The sequence below is a fragment of the Mirounga angustirostris genome, unplaced genomic scaffold, assembly GCF_029215605.1.
Source record: "Mirounga angustirostris isolate CCGP_5_RB_7025 unplaced genomic scaffold, mMirAng1.0.hap1 SCAF_4, whole genome shotgun sequence".
Classification (NCBI taxonomy): Eukaryota; Metazoa; Chordata; class Mammalia; order Carnivora; family Phocidae; genus Mirounga; species Mirounga angustirostris.
The window spans coordinates 139,462,484-139,487,615 of record NW_026991712.1 but is presented as its reverse complement, the minus strand read 5'-3'; the positions used below and the strand labels follow the sequence as shown (position 1 = coordinate 139,487,615).

The window sequence follows — 25,132 nt, the reverse complement described above, 5'->3', positions numbered from 1 at the left end:
ATTTATTCATTTGAGAGAGAGAGAGAGAGAGAGAGAGAAAGAGAGAGAATACAAGTGGGGAGGAGGGGCAGGGGGAGAGGGGGTAGAAGCTGATCCCCTGCTGAGCCTGACACAGGACTCCATCCCAGGTCCTGGGTTCATGACCTGAGCCGAAGGTAGACGCTTAACCGACTGAGCCACCCAGGCGCCCCTAGAATAATTTTTTAAATATGACCTAGAGCCTTTGTGCCTTATACACTAATATACTCTTGTATATTGTTAACAAGTTTGTGTAGCTCTTCTGTGCCTTTTTAGATTTGTTTTCAATAAAACAGATAAATAAAGCAGGTGATGAAACAGTGTTGAAAAAAGTCCAACTAATACGATACTTGTGTTGACTCCTACTTTGGAGACTCGAGTTTAGTTAGGTTGGATCTCACTATATAAAGTAAGTATTGGCTAAGCATTTTATAGAAGTCATAGTTTTGAAAACACATTTGTTTGGCTATATTTACTGCAATGATAGTGGATTTGAATCTAATATATGATTGAACTATCTACAAGGGAAAAAAGCAGCTTGAATATATGCATTTTGCATATCCTTTTGTGATAACATGGGACACTAATTGGATCACCGGGATGGATATAGGGGGAGAGAAAAGAGTGATTTTGACTGATTTACCATGAACATAAATATGAAAGCCTATGAAAGCCTATGTATTTTAATAGATAGTTTCAAGTTAAAATCCCTTAGTTTTAGGTATTAAATGTAGGGAAATTTTAATTTTATGGGTTCAAATTCAGCCTAGATCATTTTTCTTTTCTTTTCTTTTGAGAGAGAGAACACATGTGCACAAGCAAGTAGGGGAGAGGCAGAGGGAGAGGGATGGGGAGGGAGAATCTTAAGCAGGCTCCATCCCCAGCGTAACTCAGATGGGGGTTCCATCTCACAACCCTGGGATCATTACCTGAGCCAAAATCAAGAGTCGGCTGCTTAACCGACTGAGCCACCCAGGTGCCCCCAGATCATTTCTTAATTGAGCTTATTCTTTAATTAAAAAATACAGAATATACAACAAAGAATCTCTCACACCTGTCTACCATCTGCCCAGTTTTCTCTCTGTCCCCTAGACTTGTTAATTTTGGTATATCCTTACAGTTCATTTATATAAACATAAACAAATATGAATATATATATATATCTTTATGGCCCTCCTTTTTTACATGTAAACATTTTTTTATACACAGAAAAACAGACTTTGGTAGCCTCAGTGATTTTTAAGGACAAGATATCTGAGCATTCAAGCAGTTAAAAAAAAATCTTTTAGGCAAAGCACCAGAATGTGGTGGTGAAGGAAAAAAGACTGGAGTGATTAGCTTTATATTCTTCCCTTTTCTTTTTTTTTTTTAAAGATTTTATTTATTTATTCATGAGAGACAGAGAGACAGAGGCAGAGGGAGAAGCAGGCTCCCCGCGGAGCAGGGAGCCCAATGCGGGACTCTATCCCAGGACCCTGGGATCATGACCTGAGCTGAAGGCAGACGCTTAACCAACTGAGCCACCCAGGCGTCCCTCTTTTGTATTTTCTAAAGATCCCAGACTCCACCAGTTAACTATATCCCATTAGCAAGAGCAGAGAGGCTAGCGCAGCTTTCCCAGCCAATTTATATCTGTGGCACTGTGACCACATGAGAAAAGTGAACTAAAAGGGACAGGACTGGTAAGGAGGAGAGCAAGGACCATAAGAGAACAGTTTTGAACTGTGTCCCATATGGGAATAAACAAGAATTTAAAGTAAAGCATAGAAGAGGGGGTTGGGGGCGCCTGGGTGGCTCAGTTGGTTAAGCGTCTGCCTTCGGCTCAGGTCATGATCCTGGAGTCCCAGGATCGAGTCCCACATCGGGCTCCCTGCTCAGCAGGGAGTCTGCTTCTCCCTCTGACCCTCTTCCCTCTCATGCTCTCTGTCTCTCATTCTCTCTCTCGCAAATAAATAAAAAAATCTTAAAAAAAAAAAATCCAAAAAAAAAAAGAAGAGGGGGTTGGGAGAACATGCAATTATGTACTGATTGTGTCAACTGCTAAAACTCTGAAGTTGACCTCTTTTCATATCATAATGGAACATTTACATAAATCTGGGTATTTGTTTATAAAGTCTTGGTATCCTTATTAAAGGATTTTTAAACATTAAAAAAAAATCTCAAAAAAGGGGCGCCCAGGGGCGCCTGGGTGGCTCAGTTGGTTAAGCGACTGCCTTCGGCTCAGGTCATGATCCTGGAGTCCCTGGATCGAGTCCCGCATCGGGCTCCCTGCTCGGCAGGGAGTCTGCTTCTCCCTCTGACCTTACCCCCTCTCATGTGCTCTCTCTCTCTCTCTCTCATTCTCTCTGTCTCAAATAAATAAATAAAATCTTAAAAAAAAAAAAAAAAAGGGGGCGCCTGGGCGGCTCAGTCGGTTAAATGTCTGCCTTCGGCTCAGGTCATGATCTCAGGGTCCTGGGATCGAGCTCCCTGCTCAACGGGGAATCTGCTTCTCCCTCTGCCCTCCCCCCAACCCTGCTTGTGTTTGCTCTCTCTCTCTCTCTCTCTCAAATAAATAAATAAAATCTTTAAAAAAAAAACTCAAAAAACCCCACCAAAACCCCAGGCTTAATTGAATTTTCATAGAAATCACTAACTTGATTCTAAACCTTGTACTAGCTTATGTATGTCTTTTCCAGTGGCACATTTTCCCTCCCTTCTGCAAGTGTTCGAAATGGACACCACTTTGACACACGTGTTTTCTTTTACAGAATGGCAGTAATGCCACAGAAGGTGGAGATGTGAATCGAATGTAAACAATGTTGGCTGTCATGTTTTACAGCTTTGGAGAGTGGAAAGGACCATTTACATAGGACAGACTAAAACGCTGTTTGAAAGCCTATTTATGAGAAAAGCTAGATGGCAAATTTTAAATTAAGTAATATCTTGTATATATTCAAGTCCATCAAATAAAACTAAATTAATCCTAAAGAACTTTTAAAATTGCAGACATTCCACTGTCCTTCTCCCAAAAAGATGTCATTTCGAAAAATGGATCCTAGCTGTACAATAGGATTTTACTGTCGAAATGTTCAGGACTTTAAACGAGCTTCTGAAGAAATCACTAAGGTAATTTTATTTAAAATATTATAATATTTGTAAATGACCTAAATTTTATTAGAGATAACCTATCAGAGGACAAAAATCTGTAAATTATTCTTTTGTAAAATTTCCCCTTGAATGTTAATATTATTAGGAATTTTGTGAACCAGAAAATAAAACTATTTGGGGACTCCTAGCCTTTGAGATTAATGAAATCAACTAGTGACCAGCTGAAAGTATCCATTGCTCCACTAGGTGGCACTGTTGAAATAAAAATCCCTTTGCAAACTAGCCTTGTGCAAGCAATTAGGTTATATTTTATTTGAAGAGGATTTTAAAAGGGCAATACCTTAGGGGGTAGAAAAAAATTAATGAAGTATTTGATCAAGCCAAATTGTGCATTATTTCTTGTTAGTCCAAGTGCTTCTTTGATTTTTTTTTAAAGAGAAATGGTATTTTTGGATTTCTCAGAACTGCTTTATAAAATGAGCTGTGTTGTTACCTTCCAATAAGCTTGTCTAATCTGATCTGTTCTACTTATAGGATCTTTGAAATAGGTTTATTTAACTCCCTCTCATTACCTTTAAACCTCTGCATTTTTTTGGTCCTTGAGTACTGCTAAAACATTTATAGAACCTTAAGGTCTGTCTGTATTTAATACTTTAGAAAATAAAAAGGATTACTTATTTAGGAAGTAAGCATAACTGGATGGCTGTCTTTATTAGTATCAATAATTATAGGCTATCATTTTATGGTAAGTAAAACCAATACTAGACTCATTTTTTGGAATTTTTAACTTGAGCTCAGGTGTAACAGTACTCATTACTGCTTTAATTTCCAGTTATTTTTCTTCTGGAAAATGGACCTGATGGGTTGAAATTTGATTTTTACAATGTAAGAATAGAATGAAAAAGTTAAATAAAAAAGTTTCATATAAGCTTAGTTTACTTGACCTGCCCTGCAAAAGAGGAAATTTAACAGGAAGATGACAGAAAAATGAATGAGAGGAGAAAATGAGATATGTGAGAACCTTTCCTTATTCTACATTTCTCATAGTTGCCGTCTTTTCATTCTCCTTTTTAACCCAGAGGGCCAAGTGAACGGAACAAAATGTGTCTTCTCCGTTTCCCCCCCTCTTTCAATTACTTGACGTTATTATATACATTTGTTTAATTTTTCTTTGGCAACTCTGTCTTTATAAAGTATCATGTCAAATATGTGCTAAAATACACAAATCCAGCTGATATTATAATATAGAGTGATGTTGATGACCATTTCCCATTTGAAGTCCTGTTGCTGTTTATGCTAGTTTATTTTCTCTCTAGGTGAAAATAAGTGTGTTTAAAACAGTAAAGTAGTCTATTCCTGGAATAGAAACAAATCAAATTATTACCAAATTGAAGAATCAAGATGAACAAATGAGTTGCATGTTGATGTTTTCTGATTAAAACTTACAGTTTTTGTGGGTTATATATATATATGTATATATATATAATATATTGCCTATATATTTATAAGTGTGTGTATTTATATATATTATGGTTTTTACATGGTAAAAATACTTAGAAATTATTGCTCATGATGCATCAGAGTAATATGCAATATTTAAACAAAGGGAAACCATATTGAAATACCATTTGGAAGTACTGAGAATTTTGCCAGAGTCAATTAACTTTATTTAATAATAGTGTTGTTCTTAAGTTAATAGCTTTTCATAGCAGTATCAAAAACTCTCTTTGTTGATTAATAACTTGATCATTTACTTTTGCTTGGAAGGTTGTAAGTTAAATAGTTTTCCTTTTCATCTTAAAAACTGAACTTGGCAGGTTTATGTTAAACTTACTTTTTTCTCTTTAAAAATTAAAACAATTTAAATTACTTGTTTCAATACAGGATATAATTTCAGTTGTCTCATTTTGAAAATAAAGCTAGGTAGCCTAGATTCTCATGTTTAATTTGTAATGCTATATGGATGAGTATTCTAATGCCTTATACTATATGATTTTTAAAATATTAATAAAAATTGTGAAATTAATTTAGTGTTTAGCAGAACTCAGCCCAGCAAGTATCTGAGTAACTACCATGTTGAAAGTATAAAATGACCAAGCCATAATCCCTACTTTTGAACAGTTATAAGGCTTCTGCCCTCAAGTAGCATTTATAGGCCAGGAGAGGGAATAAGACAAGTACATATACATTACATTGAATATGATAAGCACCCATACAGAAATAGAAAAAAATTGACAGAAGAAGGAAGGATGCTGAAATGAGAGCAATGTCACATCCAAGTCAAAGTTCTTTATTGTGATGGTGATATTTAATTTGGTCCTTAAAGTATAGGCTTAAGGAGAAGGAAGGTTACTTCAAGCAGAGGAAGTAACAAGAGGAAAGGTATTGGAAAAGGAAAATGTAGAGCATGTCTAGAGAATGGCGATTAGTCCAATTTGTTAGGTGCCAAGGGTACATGTAGAGTAGGATTTCTGTCTTCTGACTGCCTAAATTAGGATCCTCTATGACTTGGGAGTCTGCAGTTCTAACAAGCCTCCCAAGTAGTCTTGTACAACAAATTTGAGAACTACTGGTGGAAGATTGCAACCCAAAGTGTGATACTTGATGTTTTTAGGTAGCACCAGCATACATATTTTAATCTATATATATTTATTTATATTCATATTAGAAAAATATAACTGGCATATTAAACATGTGATTTCCTGTTAGTGATTTGTACAAGGCTATTTAAGTTAAAAACTATGGAAAGAAAAATAATCATTAATCGTAACAGAGATGGCGTACATAAAAAAATAATGAAGGAAGCATGTATGTGTCCAAGACTTGGGAAACACTGCTGTAGGAAACAGCAAAGGATGAGGCTAGAAAAGGAAGTTGGATAATATTGTGGAGAATCTTGAATGCCAAGCTGAAGAGGTCTGTAATTTAGCAATATGTTGATTTTATTAAATTATTTTTTAATTTCAAGCATACAGAAATATAGAGAATAACATAATAAATACCCATGTGCTACCATTGAGCATAAGGAAAAAAAATACGTATATAATTGAAGCATCTTAACCTTTCCCAATCTTATTCTTTTCCTTCCTTCCCAGTGGTAACTATTATCCTAAGTTAGTATATAAAACTCATATTTTATATTATATCATAAACAACATATATTACTTTGCATGTTATTAAATTTATCATAAATGGTATGTTTATATGAAAATGTATATATCCTGCAATTTGCTTTTTCATTTAATAGTGACTTAGAAATTAGATCTATACGTATTGGTCTAGCTTATTCATAACTGAATAGTAGTACATTTTGCAATATACTACTTTTTATTTAAACTGTCTTTTGTTGATGGTCATCTAGCTTGTTTTTCAATTACAAATAATGTTTTTAAGAATATTCTTGTTTATATCTCTTCATTTACGTGTACTACATTAACTGGGATTATTACAGTAGATACCCTAGATACACACTAGAGTGGAATTGCTGGGTCACAGGGTATGCATATTTTTAGATTTGCTGGATATTGTTAAATGCTCTCCAAAGTGGTCATACCAAGCAGTATATGAAAATTTCCAATGATTCACATTCTTATTAACACTTGATATTGTAAGACTTTTATACTTTTAACCAGTCTCATGGATATAAATCTCATGGATATAAATATATATAACTACATAGTATCTCTTTGTAGTTTTAATTTATATTTCTCTGATTAATAGTGAAATTGAGCATCTTATCAAAGTTTATTGGTCCTTTGGTTCCCCTTTTGTGAGTTTATTTATTTCCTTTCTCTAATTCTCTGTAAGGTTATTTGAGTTGAAGGAAATCAAATCAAATTTATAATTCTGGATACTACCACTTGTTGGCTCAATGTGTTGTAAACATATTCTCCCAGGCTACTATTTTCACTTGTTAATGGTGTCTTTAATTTTAGTCAAATTCGTAAATCTTTTTCTTTATGGGCTTTGAATTTTTTATCAAAGAAATCTGTAATAACCAAAGTCACAAACAAATTCCCTACATTTCTTCCAAAAGTTTTATGTTTCACATTTAAAACTTGTATATGTCTTAAGATCTGCATCTTTTTGGGGGAAACATGGATAACTGGTTGTTCTAGCATTATTTATTAAAAAGCCTAACCTTTCTTCATTGATTTGTAATGCCTTCTTCAAAGACTTGGATGAGGACAGAGCTGTGGGATGGGAGAGGAAGGAACTGTTTTGAGAGTTAGTGAAAGTAGAATCTATAAGACCAAGCAGTTTCTGGGACTTGAGGGCAAGTGAAAGGGAGAGCCCCAAAACAGTCTGCTGTACATCTATCTGAGTGTCTAGGAGAAAAAAATTAATAGTTCATTAATATGACAGTTCAGGTAATCAACAAGATTTGAGTGCTCTCACCCCTACCATTCTGCCAAAGCTCCTCTCAGGGTCACTAATGCCCCCCACATTGCTAAGTCCATTGGTCATATCTTAGTCTTCATCCCACCTATCCTAACCTTAATATTTGCCATAGCTGAACATCCACTACACCTTCATACATCTTCTTCATTTGGCTTCTACAACCACTCTCTTGGTTTTTCCCATTCTTCACTAGTTTTTCCTTCTCAATTCTCCTTTGTCTGCTCTTCTCCCCAGTCTCTTTAATGTTGGAGCACCCCATGGCTTAGTCTTCAGTTCTCACATCTTTTTTATCTTGGTGATTTCATCTAGTCCTATGGCTTTAAATATCAATTATAAGTCAACTAAAACCAAGATCATGTCTTTAACTCAAACCTCTTTTTCCAATTATAGATTATATATCTCCAAATGCCATTCAGCATCCTTTGTATGTCTGATGCACATTTCCAAAATCAAATTCTGATCTTTCTTTTCAAGCCTGTTTCTGCTCATAATTTTCCTCATCTCATTTAAGGGCAAATTTATCTGCTAAGGCCAAAAGCTTGGAGTTATCCTTACCTCCTTTCTCTCTCTCAAATCCTATAACCAATTAGATGTTCAATATATATCTAGAATCAGACCACTTTTCATACCTCTACTGATACTATTATGGTCTGCAATGTCCTAATTTGGTTCTAAACCCCCATCCCCCAAACCTATTCTTGATTTAGCAGCCTCGCTGATCTTCCTTTCCTCAGAAACCTGCATTGACTTTTCAGTTCACTTATAAATTAAAAAAACTCTTACCATATCCTCCAAGGCCCCAGATGATGTGTATCTCCATGCCCCATTCCCTCACCTCAAACCCTCATCTTCTTACTCTACCCTCTTTCACTCTGCTTGAGTCATGTTGGCCTCCTTGCAGATGTCTAACCTAATGGCGATGGACTGGAATGCTTTTTTCCTCAGATATCTGTGGGACGGATTCCCTTGCTTCCTTTAATTAAGTCTTGGCTCAGATGTCTCCTCAGTGAGGCATAATCTGAGCACCTTATTTAAAGATGCAGTGTTCCCCACCATTCCCTCTTACCTTGTCATTTTATTTTTTTCTTAGCACTTACTACTTCCTAATACACTATATAATTTACTTATCTATTATATTTATTATCTGTCTTCCCCAGTGGAATATAAACTTCACAAGGGCAGGAATGTTTTGCCTGTTTTAGGTCATTGATGTATCCCAAAGCATCTAAAACAGTGCCTGGCCCATAGTAAGTACTCACTGTGTTGAATGATGACTGTCTGGAGCTGGGTATGCACTGGTGAGCAAGAAAGTTATGACTCCTAGCTTCATGAACATATGTCTAAGTGGACAAGATGAACGTTAAATCCACAAGTGGATAACAAAAATTTAAAATTCCTTAAAAATATAGTGTTATGGACAAGAAAAATAGGAAACATATAATTTAATTTGGGGAGTACAAATTTTATAAGATTTATCCGTTGCATTTTCCTTAAGGTCCAGATAAAAGTCTGGGAATCATCCTGGATCCCTTGCTCTATCTCACAACCCATGCCCAAAATTCATCAGCAAAGTCTACCATCTCTCCTTTAGAATATATTTAGAATTTGGTGACTTCTCACCATGACCATTATTACCCTGGTACACCATTATATCTTCCTTGGGATTATTGTAGTAGCTTCTTAACTGATCTCCCTTGTTCTGTCTATAGGATATCTTCTAAGTATAGCAGCCTGAATGATCTTGTTAAAATGTTAACTAACATCATGTTACTTTTTAATTCAAAACTCTACAGTAATTTTTTAACTCCGAGTAAAAGCCCACTACTCTTCCAGTTACCTATAAGGCTTTCTATAAATGGAATCTCCCTCTATCCACCCCCCACCTGACCTTATCCCCTTCCTCTCTCAAGTCCAGCCACACTTAGCTTCCTTGAAAATGCTAGGTGCCCTTCTCTTTCAAGGATTCTGCTTGTTTTCCTGTGCCTGAAATTCTCTTCCTGCAGATATTCTCATGATTCTCTCCTTCACTTTTTTCAGGTCTTTACTCACCTGTCACCTTCTTAGTCTTTTCCTGGCCACCCTTTATGTATTCGTTATTTCATTCTTTCCTTGTGTTAGTTTTCTCCTTAGCATATTCATTTAAGTACACACACAAACACACATTCTGTTATATCATATATAAACACATTACGTATATTGAATTTATTTACCAGTTTTCTACTCTACTGGAATGTAATTTCAATAAGGGGTATTTGTTGGTTTTGTATATTATTGTTTCCCCAGTGCCTAGAACTGCCTGTCACATTGGAGGAATCCATAAATATTTGTTGAATGAAGGAATGAAAGAGATTTTGTAATAAGTTTGTCTTATAAATTAGCAAGGAGCTCAGTAATTGAATTATAGCAAATCTAGTATGTTTTCACCTATTTCTTCTGTTGTATTTTCTTCTTTTTTAATGGCTATATTATTTCTTCTCCCCAAGGAAATTAATTATAGTAATTTTGAAATTTTCTTCTGCTTTTTTTTGCTGTTTCTGTTTCCTTCTGGATCCTTTTTTGTTTTTGCTTTCATCTTCCAGTTCTCCCTTGGATGCTTTCCCTCAAATAACTGGTGATCTTCTGTGTCTGTTTATACTTAAGAATGAGGCACTAAAGAGGTGAGTAGAAGTTCTGTGTGTTTGAGCATGGCTTTTTAGCTGGTGATTTTCAATATTAGGATGATCAGGTGATGAGTATGCCTTTTCATTGGGTGACCTCCAAGTGTTCGTAAGTGATAATCTTTTCTCTGGAGTTGTCCCATTTTTTTTCATAGAGGAGTTCTGCCATCTCCCTGTGAAATGTAAGTTGCTTGCTGGTGCTTTAGGACCAAGAAGTGAAGGATACTGAAGGGCCCTCCAGTTTAATATTTTTAGAGTCTCACTTAAATCTTTAGCTTTTGTAGTCATCACTGTGCCTGGTGTATTAAACTGGTGCCCTCCAGTTTAATATTTTTAGAGTCTCACTTAAATCTTTAGCTTTTGTAGTCATCACTGTGCCTGGTGTACTAAAGGCCGTATCTTTATTCAGTTTTTCCAAAGAATACATCTTTATTTTTCTGTCTGTAGGATGTCTAGTGTGGAGCAAAGAAGGGTATTGGTTGTGAGGAGGGACCTGGGAATTGAGTCTGTATGTTAGGCTTTCAATGAGTTTCTTTGTTTTCAGTTTTGTGTCTCACCTCTGTTTTTGTGCTTTTATATACTCTTCGTCTCCAAGTTCTGCAGGGTGAACTTGCTCACTTTTCATAAGTATCCTGCCAACACATCTCTTTCCCAATCCCTGAACTTAGATTATATCTCCTCTGCTCTGCTGTCTTGGAAAAAGGCCTGATGTAGGTTATTGTTATCTTATCTCACATCCTCTATTCCTCCTTTTTTTTCACTTGTTCTCAGCCTGAAGATAATTGTAAGATAAAATACTATTTTTTAATGATAAACTTAACTGCCTAATAGTACTGATGTTTGAGACCAGAAAATCTCAAATAAAAATGTGAGTATTAGGAAATTGTTTGATTATGGATGTCCACACAGGAAAAATATTTACAAGTAGCCAGCTGTCCTCTAGCTATAGAACAAAATTTATATTACAGCCATTGAATCCTAGTATCTAAGAGATCTTAGAGGTTACTCAATCCAAAGCTAACATTTGTGGAGTCCTTACCATATGTTTGATATTGTGCTACACACTTGATATACATTATTTCATTTAATCTACACAAACCTTCTGAGGTAGGTACTGCTATCCCCTTGTACACATGTGGAATCTTGTACTTACAGAGGTTCAGTAACCTTCATAAAGGTCACAACTAATAAATGATAGTGCTGAGATTCAAAACTCAGACAGTTTAACTTTGAGAGTATGTGCTCGTAAGCACTATTCTCTACAGTCTCCTATTTATCCATCAATCCACATGGTCCAGACAGTTGACTATCTAGTCTTCAGTTCAGGTAGTGGTGAGCTAAGTATTTTCCTTGGAAGTCTTCAATTTTTGGACAGACCCTTATTGTTAAAAAAGCATTTCTTATATTGAGTTGGAATCATTCTCTATGTAACTTTTACTCCTTCATCGCACAAAGCAGGAGAATAAGTTTACTTCTTCTAGAACAAACATTCCCATTTTCTCCAATGGTATGCAATTTCTCATACCCATTGCTATTTTGGTAAATGTCTTTTTGTAAACACCTTAGTGTGTCAGGTTTATGTTCATGATTATATTTCCCCTCCTAGTTCTGTATTCTCCAAGTGAAATCTGAGGGATATTTTTCTTTCATAGGTCTTCTTTACTTCTGGAATTTAATGATAAGAACTCTGATTCTTTTAAAGTCTTCAGGGACTTATTGTTTAGTTGGGAAGACATGAAATGGATATTAAAGTAAAATGACTGTAAAAATATATTTAGTAAATACTAACATTGTGATAATAATGGCAGCAATAATAGCCAACATATTAGAGGCCAGGAAATCTTCTGAGTACTTTACATATATTAATTGATTTAATCCTCACCACTTTGTGGCATAGATGTTATCAATACTGACATTTTACAGCCTAAGGCAAATGAGTCAGTCTAGTTAAGTAACTTGCCCAGGGTCCTATAGTTTGTAGGTATTAGCCAGGTTCGGAGCAGAGACTAAGTTCCATAGTCCATGTTTGTAATCCTTATGCTACACTAGACGATCTGTATGACTTTGGAGAAAGCTATAAGCACTTCAGAATGAGGTACTTGGCAGTGGGCTGGAGCTTTGAGGACTGACTGAGTTTGTATGATCAGAAAGGAAGTATGAAGGGCAGCTAGATGATAGGAACATCATGAGCAGAAACATTACAGTAGAATGTTATGGACTGTTTATGGTTGAATGTTATGAAGTAGAATGTTTAATGTGGCTAACAAGGGCCTGGATGATCTGGCTCTTGTGTACCAACCATCTTCCTTTTTTCTTCTACCCTTGAGCCACACTAGCCTTTTTTCTGTTCTTTGAACATGCTGAGTGTACTGGCATCCTAGGCCTTCGTACTAGCTGATTTTCCTACCTGGAGTGCTCTTCTCCTAGAACTCTAATGTGTGGTTGCTTATTGTCATTTGGGTCTCAGCTTGGCCTTTTCTGACCACAGAACCTACAGCAGCCTTCCCGTCCTTCCTTACCACATTACCCTGTTTTATTTTTATCATGGTTCTCCTCTCTGAATGGTGTGCAAGCACCATTAGTTACCTGTTCTATATCCACCTCTTTTTTGTGGTTATTTTGCTAAGAGAATTCTGCTTTTGTTTGGGGGGACAGTGTACCCAAATACTCATTTTTCTTGGTCTCCTTTGTATTTAAGCACAACTTGGCCAGTGAAAGATAAGTGGATGTGTGCTGGAAGTATCTGGGAAAAATTTTGCTCTTCTGATAAAATGGTAGATTTAGATGTGGTTCTGTCAGTCCCCTTATATCTGTCTGCCCCTGCCTTGAATGTGAACTCAACACCAGGGGTTTCAGTAGTACTTTGTGATCATGAGGGAAAGGCCAAGAGAATTGTAGGAACTGTTTGACATCTATTAACCAAAGCCAGCAATGTCAGACTTTTTGTTATGTGATAACAATTCCTGGTACCTAAAGCCATTGTTGTATTTTAGCTTACTTTTTGTCAGTTGGCACAAAAACCATTCCTAATTAATAAAGATGATGTTATCAATGATAGAAACCTGAAGTCTGGAAGGGAGCTAATTTTGGGAGGCAGAAATGATCATCAGTTTGAGTAGATACTGCAGCATGCCTCTACTTACTGTAGGAAGCGGTATAGTATAGTGGTTGTAACAGAACCAGACTGCTTAAGTTTAAATCCTGGCTCTGTGAGTTACTAGCTGTGTGAACTTGCACAAGTCACCTAACCCCTCAACTGTAAATTATGTATAATAACAAAGCCTAACAGAGAGATGGCTGAAACTGAGAGTAGATAATATTAAAAGATTTTATTTATTTATTTGAGAGAGAGAGCACACGGCAGTGGGAGCGGCAGGCTCCGCTGAGCAGGGAGCCCGATGCGGGGCTCGATCCCAGGATCCTGGGATCATGAGCTGAGCCGAAGGCAGATGCTTAACAACTGAGCCACCCAGGCGCCCCAGATAATATTTTTGAGAATATAGAATATATAAAGAAGATAAAGGATCAATAATTGATTAATACCTGCATTTTGGGATGTAGGAATAAGTGGAGTCAATGAAGGAGATAGAGAAGAAATAGTTCAGAAAATAGGAGAAACAGGAAAGCAAAATTACAGAAATCAAAGGAAGTGAATATTTTAAGAAAGTAATGCTTGGAAGTATTGGTTGCTGGAAAAGTATCAAGAGAATAGGAACTAACAAAAGCCTTTTTTATTTCAGGACCAGAAGAGAGTATTTTCAGTATAGTGAGGGGTAAAAGTTGGGTTACAGTAATTGAGCAGAGAGAAGACAGGAATGAGTATCACATGTACATTTAACTTACTTCAGTTCAGCTACATGAACTCTTGCAATAAAACATGTATTTAACCATGTGTGCTCTTTATTACATACTCTAATATAGACTGTAGTGTGTTGTACATTTATACATGTTACGGAATAGGGTTATACACACAAGACTATACATAACACCCTTTAAACAATTTAAAGGCCTTTTGAAAATAATTCTGACTATGTTGATTTTGACTGTATTTGATTTTCACATTATGGGCTGACTTTAGAACCTAACCACTACATAAAAAGTAGCTCCACTGTGAACATAATGTTGAATATAGACCACATAGATCTAGACTGCTCTGTACTGGGTATAATTTTACATGTGTGGAGGCAGAGGCTAGAGGTAAATAAAGGTTTTGACCTGGGGAGAAGAGGTCATCTCCTGGTTCTATTTCTGTTCTTCCTTACACCTTCAAGCATTATGAAGGAAGAAATTGCTTAACTTCTGTCCTCCAGCTTTTTCCTTTGTAGATTTTTGAAACCTGTCAACGTAGCACATAGGAAAAATGTGATAAATTATTTGACCTCCTGAAAAATGATTTGCCTTTTAGATAATAAAGCTGCTTTAGTGTATCTTTGATTATCATGTTATTAAAATACAACAGAGGACTTGCCTATTCTAAAATTATTGTTGAGCAAACCACTGAATCACCTTTTGAAAAGCGACTATGAAATAGTAAACTCAGTTATCTTAAATTTTTATTTATTTATGTATGTATTTATTTATTTATTTGAGAGAGAGAGAATGAGAGACAGAGAGCATGAGAGGGAGGAGGGTCAGAGGGAGAAGCAGACTCCCTGCCGAGCAGGGAGCCCAATGCGGGACTCGATCCAGGGACTCCAGGATCATGACCTGAGCCGAAGGCAGTCGCCCAACCAACTGAGCCACCCAGGCGCCCATCTTAAATTTTTTTAAAAATGGTTTTCTCCTAACTATCCAAGATATACATGTTAGAAAGTTTGGAAATTAGAAGTGTTACAAAAAAATCACCACTAAGTCTTTCATTCATAGATAACTTGATATTTTATTGTATATCTTTCTAGTCTTTTGAAAATACTTACTGAAAATGATTTTAACATAATTGAGATTAAATTTTAGATATAGCTTTATATCCTGTTTTTTTTCTTTTAACATTATATAATAGATTTCCCAAGTTATTAAATAACTTTTGTTATCTTTTATTTTGTATAGTATTTCAATCGATAATACCCTATGTCATATAGATAACCTAGTTTAGAATTTTTTTTTTCATGTAGATTTTATGTTATCCATCATGGAGGGACTTTAAGCTTAGTTTTGACTTGTAATATAAGAAAGGAAAACTAAAGTTTTCACTTTTGACAAAAGTTTTTAGAATCAAATTTTCAAATCAATGGTTATTCTTAAAAAAAAAAGTCTGCAAAATTCTTGATAGGGTGCTTATGAGCTAGGAAAAGTGTTTAAAAAGCATGTTGATAAGTGATTGAGGCCTAATAACCCAAATAATTCCTTATTAGTTTCTCTTTTTATTGTTGCTGCTGCTGTTAAGTCATCTTGGGAAAGTAATTTAAATCCTTTGGGGCTCAATTTTCCCATTTATAAAATGTGAGTAAGCTCAATAATTTCTAAAGTTTCCTTTGGCATTCCATATTTCTTTGTTCTAAAATTATTTCTTCCCTGCCATATCATATTTATGTACTGATAGGTTATTACTTACCTTACTGCCCAACTCACTTGTCCTTTAATATATATATTTTAAATAGGCTTTATTTTTTAGAGCAGTTATAGTTTCATAGCAAAATTGAGTGAAAAATATAGAAAGTTTCCATATATTACCTTCCCCATCAGCATCCCCCACTAGACATCCCCCCAGTATGTATTATGACTGATGAACCTACATTGGACACATCATTATTATCACCCAAAGTCTATAGTTTACCTTACGGTTCACTCTTGGTATTATATATTCTGTGATTTTGGAAAGATGTATAATGATATGTAGACACCATTATGATATCATACAGAACAATTTTCCTGCCCTAAAAATTTTTTGTATTCCACCTATTTATCTCTCCCTTCCTATTAACCCCTGGTAACCACTGGTCTTTTTACTACCTCCATAATTTTGTCTTTTCCCAAACATCATATTGTTGGAATCTTACAGTTTGTAGACTTTTCAAATTGTCTTCTTTCACTTAGTGATAGGCACTTAAGGTTCCTCCATGTTTTTTATGGCTTGATAGCTCATTTCTTTTTAATGCTGAGTAATATTTCATTGTCTGGATGTACCAATTTATTTATACATTCACCTACTGAAGGACATCTTTGTTGCTTCCAAGTTTTGGCCATTTTGAATAAAGCAAGTTTTTGTGTGGACATAAGTTTCAGTTCATTTGAGTAAACCTTTAATATATTTTTCATTTGATAATCTTTAAAATATTTTAAATAAATCAAGAAAAGTTAGAAAAACTGTAATTCTCAAAGCCTAAATCAATAAATACACATAAGGGGGCCTTACACTATGAGTGAGTTTGCAAAAAGTAGGTACATTTTGTAATTAAAGGACAGAGGGCCCCTTTCTGACATTTTGCCCCGGGTCACAGATTTGAATCTTAGTTGATGACCCACTAATAAACCTAAATGACTTCTTTATTGATCTTGAAAGAAAGGATGAAGAGATGATAATATTAGCTTTATTGTGCTGATTTGAAAATGATACAGTGCCCATTAGATACTGGACTTTAACAAGTGACATTAAATGAACATAAAATGACAACAATTTTCAACTGTATTCCAGCCATTGGCTGGAGGTGAAAGAGGCTTGATCACATTATTTTTATTTTCTGCACTTTTCCTTCTTTCTTCCCTTTTTTATTTTGTAGAGTGTAAATAAAATAAATTTGAGCAATGTATACTTTAGGAGAGCAATATGAATTATCGGTTATGATTTTCATTACATTTAATTTTTCTAAGTACTTGATTGTTTTTAAATGGTTCATTCTCATTCAATTTAAAAAATGTATTTCATATTAACTGTCTCATTGAAATATTTTAAGTTTAACACTGTATCTGTATGCTAGGGCTACATATTTATTTTAGCCACATTTTAAGAGAATCTATAAATGTAATATATAAGAATTTGATGATCCTTCAGTTGAATATTGACATTTGGGAGAATTTAGTTTTTACCCCTGAAATTATCCTTTAGAAACAAATTATAATTAATTGATCATGATTAATGATGTGTAAATACTGTTGATATTTTTTCAGCATTCTCTGTAATTCACATAAACTTTTCAGAATCCTTATAGGTCCTTGTTATCTATAGAAAAGTTTGTTTCTATCAAAATGTCATTCAAAAATTTTATTCATTTTTAATGAAAATTCTTTTAAATTTTTAATAGAATTTATTTAACAGAAAGATTTAAGGTGGTTTAGAATGGGTTGTTGGATTGTTAACGAATCCGAAATTGATAGAGGTTATAAAGGTTGTTGGTCTCCCCACAAAATTCCAGGTACTACTTTTTTCACTTCTGAATTATGTAGCTTTAAGAAGGTAATATGTAAGGTATGGATTATTACTATGTATAAGAACACTATTTTTCATGTTTACCAAATTACTGCAGAAATATTTTTTCAAATATGTGACTCTGAAAAGACTCAATTTTTAAAAATAAATTTTTATTACTGCTTTTGGTCAATTTAACAATCCTCTGAGGTAAGGAGATTGGGTATCTTTTGCTGCATTTTGTAGTTGATAGTCAGGTAGAGTAATTTTGTCCAAGGTCTCATCAAGGTAAGTTGTAGAATTGAGATTAGAATGAACCATCTGACTCAGTTTAATGGTTTTTCTTCTGTGTAATGGTCCCAGTCTTTCACAATATTTTACTATAGTCAGTGATACCATTTTGTTTTATTGTCTATTACTACCAAAAGAAGATAAATCTTGGTTCTTTAGTAAACCTTTAAGTCAGAAGGTGATTAGAAGACTTACTTTGAGGGGGGTAGGATGGGAATGATAATGTACTTAATTTTTGATGGTCTACTCTTAATGGAGAAGCAAGTATTTAGCTATAAGTAAACTCTACAATGCTGATGAACTTTTTGTCTTTTAGCCAGAACAGTGTAACAGTGGTACTGGATAAATGTAAATGAGAGAAACTAACAAGAGAGATTCAGGGCTAAAACATTAGACTTCATCATGTGGTCCTGCTGTGCACTCTTGCATCCAGTAAGGGATTTTTCTGTACTTTCTGTTACAGATGCTGAAAATTTCTTCTAAAGAGAGATATCCCTTATTTACTTTTGTAAATGGTCATTCCAGAGACTATGATTTTACATCTACTACAACCAATGAAGAAGACCTTTTCTCAGAGGATGAAAAGAAAAGATTAAAAAGATTTAGCACAGAAGAATTTGTCTTGCTCTAAAGATTAGTACATTTGTGCTTGTTGAGAAGAACTCTTCTGCAGGGGGAACAATGAAGAGAAACAAGTTTACTTGAAACCGGCTTATTTTCACAAGTATCTTAATTTTATATGTTCTTCAAAAAAAGAACATTTGAAAATATACAAGTTTTAAAGATATTTTTCTGAAGGAGAAATGATTTAATGAATCTTTATTTCTAATAAATATCAAGTGATTCTGGCTGCATTCCTATTTCCCTAAGATCTGCTAACGATAACTCTAACTTAACTATAAGCCTTCCAGTCTTCAAATTCTTCCACCTGAGGCCACTAGTCTCCTGAAGGTTTTTGATATAGGCCCCAAAATTGGGATCACCAAATAGGTTCAAAAGCTTCTATTTATACTAACAACCAGAAGACCAGAGAATGCATCTTGAGTGCTGCATAGCCTCCTGTTATTAATGCAGCCAAAGGATACTTATGGATGTATCTGGATATATTAAATAGCAATTGTTAGCTGTGATATGCATACAATTATATAAGTAGAATTGTGAGTTAATGTAATACTTAGCAATATGATTTTATAATGGCTCCTCATTTTGCTTGCTATCAAGCCTTCTCTGAGGAGTGAATATAAAGTATTGGTTTTCTCCAGAAATTTAAAGGTTATGTTATTAATATTAACTTCATCCAATCAAATCAGATAAAGGCAATTTTGAGATAGTAGCAGTTGTTTGTTTCCTGTCTCAAAAATGGAATTTTATGGGAATTCTGCTTACTATGGAGTTTTTAAACCTAAAGATAAGTACTAAGAAGGATATCAGTAGATGCTCCTCTATGTGATTTTTGCTATTTGTATAAATCAGTGTAGTGGTGTTTAGAAGTTGAGTCTATTTATAAGGTAAATCTGCCTTAAGTGTATTATGTGTTACTGAAAGGCAAATTTGTGATATAAAAATATAAGAGTTATTATTCAGCCAGGATTTTGTACTTTAATAAAGATGTGAGAACATAAAATACCTTTGTTTGGTTTTAATAGGATTATTTTAGTTCTTTAATTTGAAAAAAATCATTGTCTCATATGAAGTCTATTTATTTATAATGAAGGCAAGTAATACTGTTTCTTTGAAAGCAAAATATTAACTTCTTTTATGGAGCTTTCATGTTTCAGTGTGGAAAGGTGACTTATAAAGACATAAAATTGTGTATCATTTAAAGTCACTGATCTCTTCCATCAGAAAGCCTATTTGTTAGGTTTAGAGTTGCATGCAAAACTGAAGCAGAGGGGGCAGATTGCTTTAGTATGCCTGATGAGAGAAATCAGGTTTGGCATTTCCCTATGAGGACAGTTTATTGAATTGATATAAATGGCCTGAAATCTAAAATTTTCCTTTACTCCAGATAAAATCTAGACAAATTAAGTCCAGTACTAATTTTCCTAGAATGTCAAAGCATTATAGGAATAAGAAACCAGTAGTATGCCCGATTTTATGCACTGCAGTTGTCTCGTCTAAATTATTGCAGTTTGTTCTTTATATACACCTGCAATATTCACAGGATTTTACAACAAACACATCCAATGAAAGTACCCATACCTTCAAATGAATCAGAACTGATTGTAAGTATTCTCTTATAAGAACTATATACAAGTTTAGACTTATACTATTGCATTCTGTTATTTTCTCACCATCTTTGGGGATCATTTTAAGTAGGTTATAATTAGATCTGGCCAAAGTTGAGGTGAGAGGAGGCAGAAACTTCCTTTACATTGAATTACATTGAAAATACTCAGAATACTGTACAGACAAAACAAACCAATCTTGAATACAGTTATCCCCATGACTGAGAATAAATGTGTAGGATCGGAAATGATCAGTATAATATGCACATAAAAAGTATTCAATATTGTGTATGAATGAATGTATGCATTTATGAAAATCGAGATAGGCTGATTGATTTATCTTGCCTGTTTATTCAACTTCAGCTGAGGACCAGCCAAAAGTTGTGCTAATCTTTTATTGGAAAGGCAGCAACAAAACTACATCATTAGATTTAGAATAGAGGTACTATATATTCTGGTTTCAGACTTTGTTTTGAACACAGATTTCATTTCAAGTTCTGACAGCCAGTAAACTTGGTCAATAAAGCTTATGGATGACCTCTTTCAGCCTGGAATAAAGGAAAGTAAAAAAAAAAAAAAGACAAGGTACTAAGATGGGTGTTCTGTTAGAATTATTATAGGAGGATCTTGCATTTGGACATCAATATTAAGATACTAGTTTTACCATTAACATTTCAGAAATGAATTTTTAAAATTCTTAATGTGACTTTTTGATGGTGAAGGTTTCTTTTCTCTCTTCCTCATAAGATTTGACACTTTGAATCCCCTTTTGTCAATATATTAACCACCAGCAGGCAATGTTGAGAGTCATTTGCTGGATGAGTGAATGAAAAGATCCTTTACAGTACAAGTATATCCAAAAGGATTTCCCCGAGGTACTCATTTTTCTGTTTTTATATTAAACTAACCCCATTAAATCTGTATTATTGAGAAGACAACTTTATAGGATTAAAAATTTAGGTCACTTTTGTGTTCTGTTAACCTTAGCATTGTCCAAGGGCAAGCATATCTGAAAGTATATATGTTAATTCCATCTTGTTTTTAGAAGAATTAAAGGAATAAAAGAGCAAAAATGATTTATCTATATAATATATCCAGTGTTAGGTCAGAAATCTTAATTTTTTAGAGATCTCTAGTTACTTTCTATCATTGCAGGCTGGAAAGCACTGTATTTCTGGTCAAATCATATAATCTAGGTCCCCCTCCCCCTTTTCTCTGCTAATTATTTTGGAACTGGGAAAGTTTTATTTTCATGCTTTATCACAGATCACCGTCAATGGCTTGCATTGTATACCTAAGTTTTTTTGACTATATATTCAAATATAACCAAAAAAAGCACACTCTAAGAATTTTCCAGAAATAGGAAATAAGAGAAAGAACAGATAATGAGAAAACACTTTGAAAATATTAAATAGCTATATGAATTTCCACTGAAATAGACATAAGGAGGAAACTAGAATTTTTAGTTAAAATATCCAAAATATATTGATAGAGGCAATTTCTTGAAAAGGATTAAGGGATTACTATTTTCTATAAAAAGAAGAGTAAATTTCTTTAAAAAATTTTAGGAGAATAAATATTGTGCATTATTTATTATAGCCTCAATACTGCCAATCACCACAATTTAGTGTATTATATTCAGTTGAGCATTTAGACTGAATATTTTGAGATACTGAATTTTTGAAAAAGTGAAACATTAGACCAGAAAAAATTAGAAACATCTCATCCTCTTCCAAAATATAAATTTTATATCATTTTATAGTTTGAATCTTAACTCAGTTTAGAAATCTTAAGCATTTTTGTGTGGTTTTCATGGTTATATAAAGACTTTCTCCTTGCCTATAAGCTTTGAAAAATATTTACAGTCAGTACTGCAGACACATTTTTGAATTAGCATTTTCTTCTCTTTCATTTTTATAGTCCTCCTCAACATTATTGGTGGCAAGCAATGGCCCAAAACATTCACAACTAGTTATAAAATTTCACTTATTCTCTCATAATAAGAAAAATATATTAAAAGTGAAGAATACATGTATGTTATTAGGCAGGAAAATTACTATGCTACTCTGTAACCAATTCCTCCAGAAATTTAGAAACTCAATCTTCCCTTATTTATTTATATATTGAAGTATAGTTGACATACAATATTATATTAGTTTCAGGTGCAAAACATAGTGATTCAACATTTATATACATTATGAAATGGTCACCATGATAAAAGTGTAGTTACCATCTGTCATCAAAGTTATTACAATATTGTTGACTACATGCCCTATGTTGTACTTCACATTCACATGACTTGTGTTACAACTGGAAGTTTGTACCTCTTAATCCTCTTCACCTATTTTGCCACTTGCCGCATCCCCCCTTTGCTCCAGCAACCACCTGTTTGTTCTCTGTATTTATGAATATGTTTCTGTTTTGTTCATTTATTTTGTTTTTTAGATTCCACATGTAAGTGAGACCATATGTTATTTGTCTTTCTCTGACATATATACACACATATGTATTTATCACATCTTTATCCATTCATCTATTGATGGACACTTCTGTATTTTGCTATTCTTTTTGGATTAGTGTTTTTGTTTTCTTTGGATAAATACCCAGAAGTGGAATTGCTAAGTGGTATGGTATTTCTATTTTTTAATTTTTTGAAGAATTTTCATAGTGGCTGCACCACTTTACAGTGTAGGAGGGTTCCCTTTTCTCCATATCTTCTCCAACACTTGTTATTTCTTGTCTTTTTGATACTAGCCATTCTGGCAGGTGTGAAGTAATAATCTCATTGTGTCTTTTATTTGCATTGCCCTGATGATTAGTGATATTGGCACCTTTTCATATGCCTGTTGGCCGCCTATATGTCTTGGAAAAATGTCTGTTCAGGTCCCCTGCCCATTTTTTAATTGGATTGTTTGTATTTTTGGTGTTGAGTTATATGAATTCTTTATAAATTTTGGATATTAACCCTTTATCAGATCTATTATTTGCAAATATTTCCATCTCTTCAGGTTCCCTATTTATTTTGTTTCCTTCATTGTCAAAAGCTTTTTAATTTGATGTAGTCCCAATTATTTATTTTTGCATTTGTTCTCATTGCCTGAGGAGACAGAGCCAAAATAAATATTTCTAGGACCAATGTTCAAGAGCTTATTGTCTATGTTTTCTTTTAGGAGTTTTATGACTTCAGTTCATACATTTAGGTCTTTAACCCATTTTGAGTTTATTTTTGTATATGGTGTAAAAAAACTGGTCTGGTTTCATTCTTTTGCATGTAGCTGTTTGGTTTTCCCAGCACCATTTATTGAAGAGACCGTCTTTTCCCCATTGTATATACTTGTCTCCTTTATCATAGATTAACTGACCATGTAAGTGTGGGTTTATTTCTGGGCTCTCTATTCTGTTCCATTGTTCTGTGTCTGGTTTTGTTCCAGTACCATACAGTTTTGATTACTATAGCTTTGTAGTATAGTTTGAAATCTGAGAGTGTGATACTTCCTGCTTTGTTTTTTCTCGATTGCTTTGGCTATGGGGGTGGTATTCTGTGGTTTCATACAAGTTTTAGGATTATTTGTTCTAGTTCTGTGAAAAATGCTACTGATAGGGATTGCATTGAATCTGTAGATTGCTTTGGGTAGTATGGACAGTGTTAATTCTCCCAGTCTGTGAGTATGGTATGTGTTTCCATTTATTTGTGTGATCTTCTGTTTCTTTAATCAATGTCTTATAGTTTTCAGAGTACAGGTCTTTCACCTCTGTGGTTAGATTTATTCCTAGGTTATTTTATTCTTTTTTTTTTTTAAAGATTTTATTTATTTATTTGACAGAGAGAGACACAGCGAGAGAGGGAACACAGCAGAGGGAGTGGGAGCAGGAGAAGCAGGCTTCCCGCTGAGCAGGGAGCCCGATGCGGGGCTCGATCCCAAGACCCTGGGATCATGACCTGAGCCAAAGGCAGATGCTTAATGACTGAGCCACCCAGGAGCCCGGTATTTTATTCTTTTTGATGCAGTTATAAATAGGATTGTTTTCTTAATTTCTCTTTATGATAGTTTGTTGTTAGCGTATAGAAACATAACAAATTTCTGCATATTAGTTTTGTATCCTGCAACTTTGCTGAATTCATTTATTAGTTCCAGTAGTATTTTTGGTGAAGTCTTTAGGGTTTTCCATATACAGTATCATGTCATCTGCAAATAGTGACAGTTTTACTTTTTCCTTACCACTTGGATGCCTTTTATTTCTTTTTCCTGTCTGAATGCTGTGTCCGAGACTCCCAGTACTATGTTGAATGAAAGTGGCAAGAATGGGCAGTCTTGTCTAGTTCCTGATCTTAGGAAATGCTTTCAGCTTTTCACCATTGAGTATGATGTTAGCTGTGGGTTTGTCACATATAGCCTTTATTTATATTGAGGTATGTTCCCTCTCTACCAACTTTGTTGAGAGTTTTTATCATAAATGGATGTTGGATTTTGTCAAATGCTTTTTATGCATCTATTGAGATGATCATATGATTTTTATCCTTCATTTTGTTAATGTGGTGCATCACATTGATTGATTTGCAGATATTAAACCATCCTTGTATTCCTGGAATAATCTCACTTAATCATGGTGTATGATACTTTTAAAGTATTATTGAGGGACACCTGGGTGGCTCAGTCAGTTAAGTGTCTGCCTTTAGCTCAGGTCATGATCCCAGGGTCTTGGGATGAGTCCCACATTGGGCTCCTTGCTCAGCAGGGAGCCTGCTTCTCCCTCTGCCTGCTGCTCCCTCCTCCTGCTTGTGCTCTCTCTCTCTCCTTCTATTTCTCTCTCTCTGAAAAATAAAAAATCTTAAAAAAAATAAAGTATTGTTGAATTTGTTTGCTAATATTTTGTTGAGGATTTTTGCATCTATATTCGTGAAGGATGTTGGCCTGGAATGTATGTATGTACATATGTATGTATGTATGTATGTATGTATGTGTGTGTGTGTGTGTCTTTGGCTTTAGTATCAGGGTAATGCTCATCTTGCAGAATGAATTTGGAAGTGTTCCTTGCTCTTCAATTTTTTTTTGAATAGTTGGAGAAGGATAGGTATTAATTCTTCTTTAAATGTTTGGTAGAGG

The 25,132-nt window shown here is 34.5% G+C and overlaps 1 protein-coding gene across 7 annotated transcripts in view; it reads left to right on the top strand.

The window, feature by feature from the left end:
• Window positions 1-19,425, top strand: part of ATG4C (autophagy related 4C cysteine peptidase) — an 87,812-nt gene extending 68,387 nt beyond the window's left edge. For 5 of the 7 annotated variants that reach the window (XM_064589039.1, XM_054512831.2, XM_054512830.2 and 2 more), the window contains 2 exons: window positions 3,007-3,126; window positions 18,263-19,425. In XM_064589039.1, coding sequence (XP_064445109.1) covers window positions 3,007-3,126; window positions 18,263-18,430 — 288 coding nt within the window. In that variant the 3' untranslated portion in view covers window positions 18,431-19,425. The other 2 variants (XM_045897522.3, XM_064589041.1) reach the window with 2 other exon arrangements.
• Window positions 19,426-25,132: the final 5,707 nt, after the last annotated feature.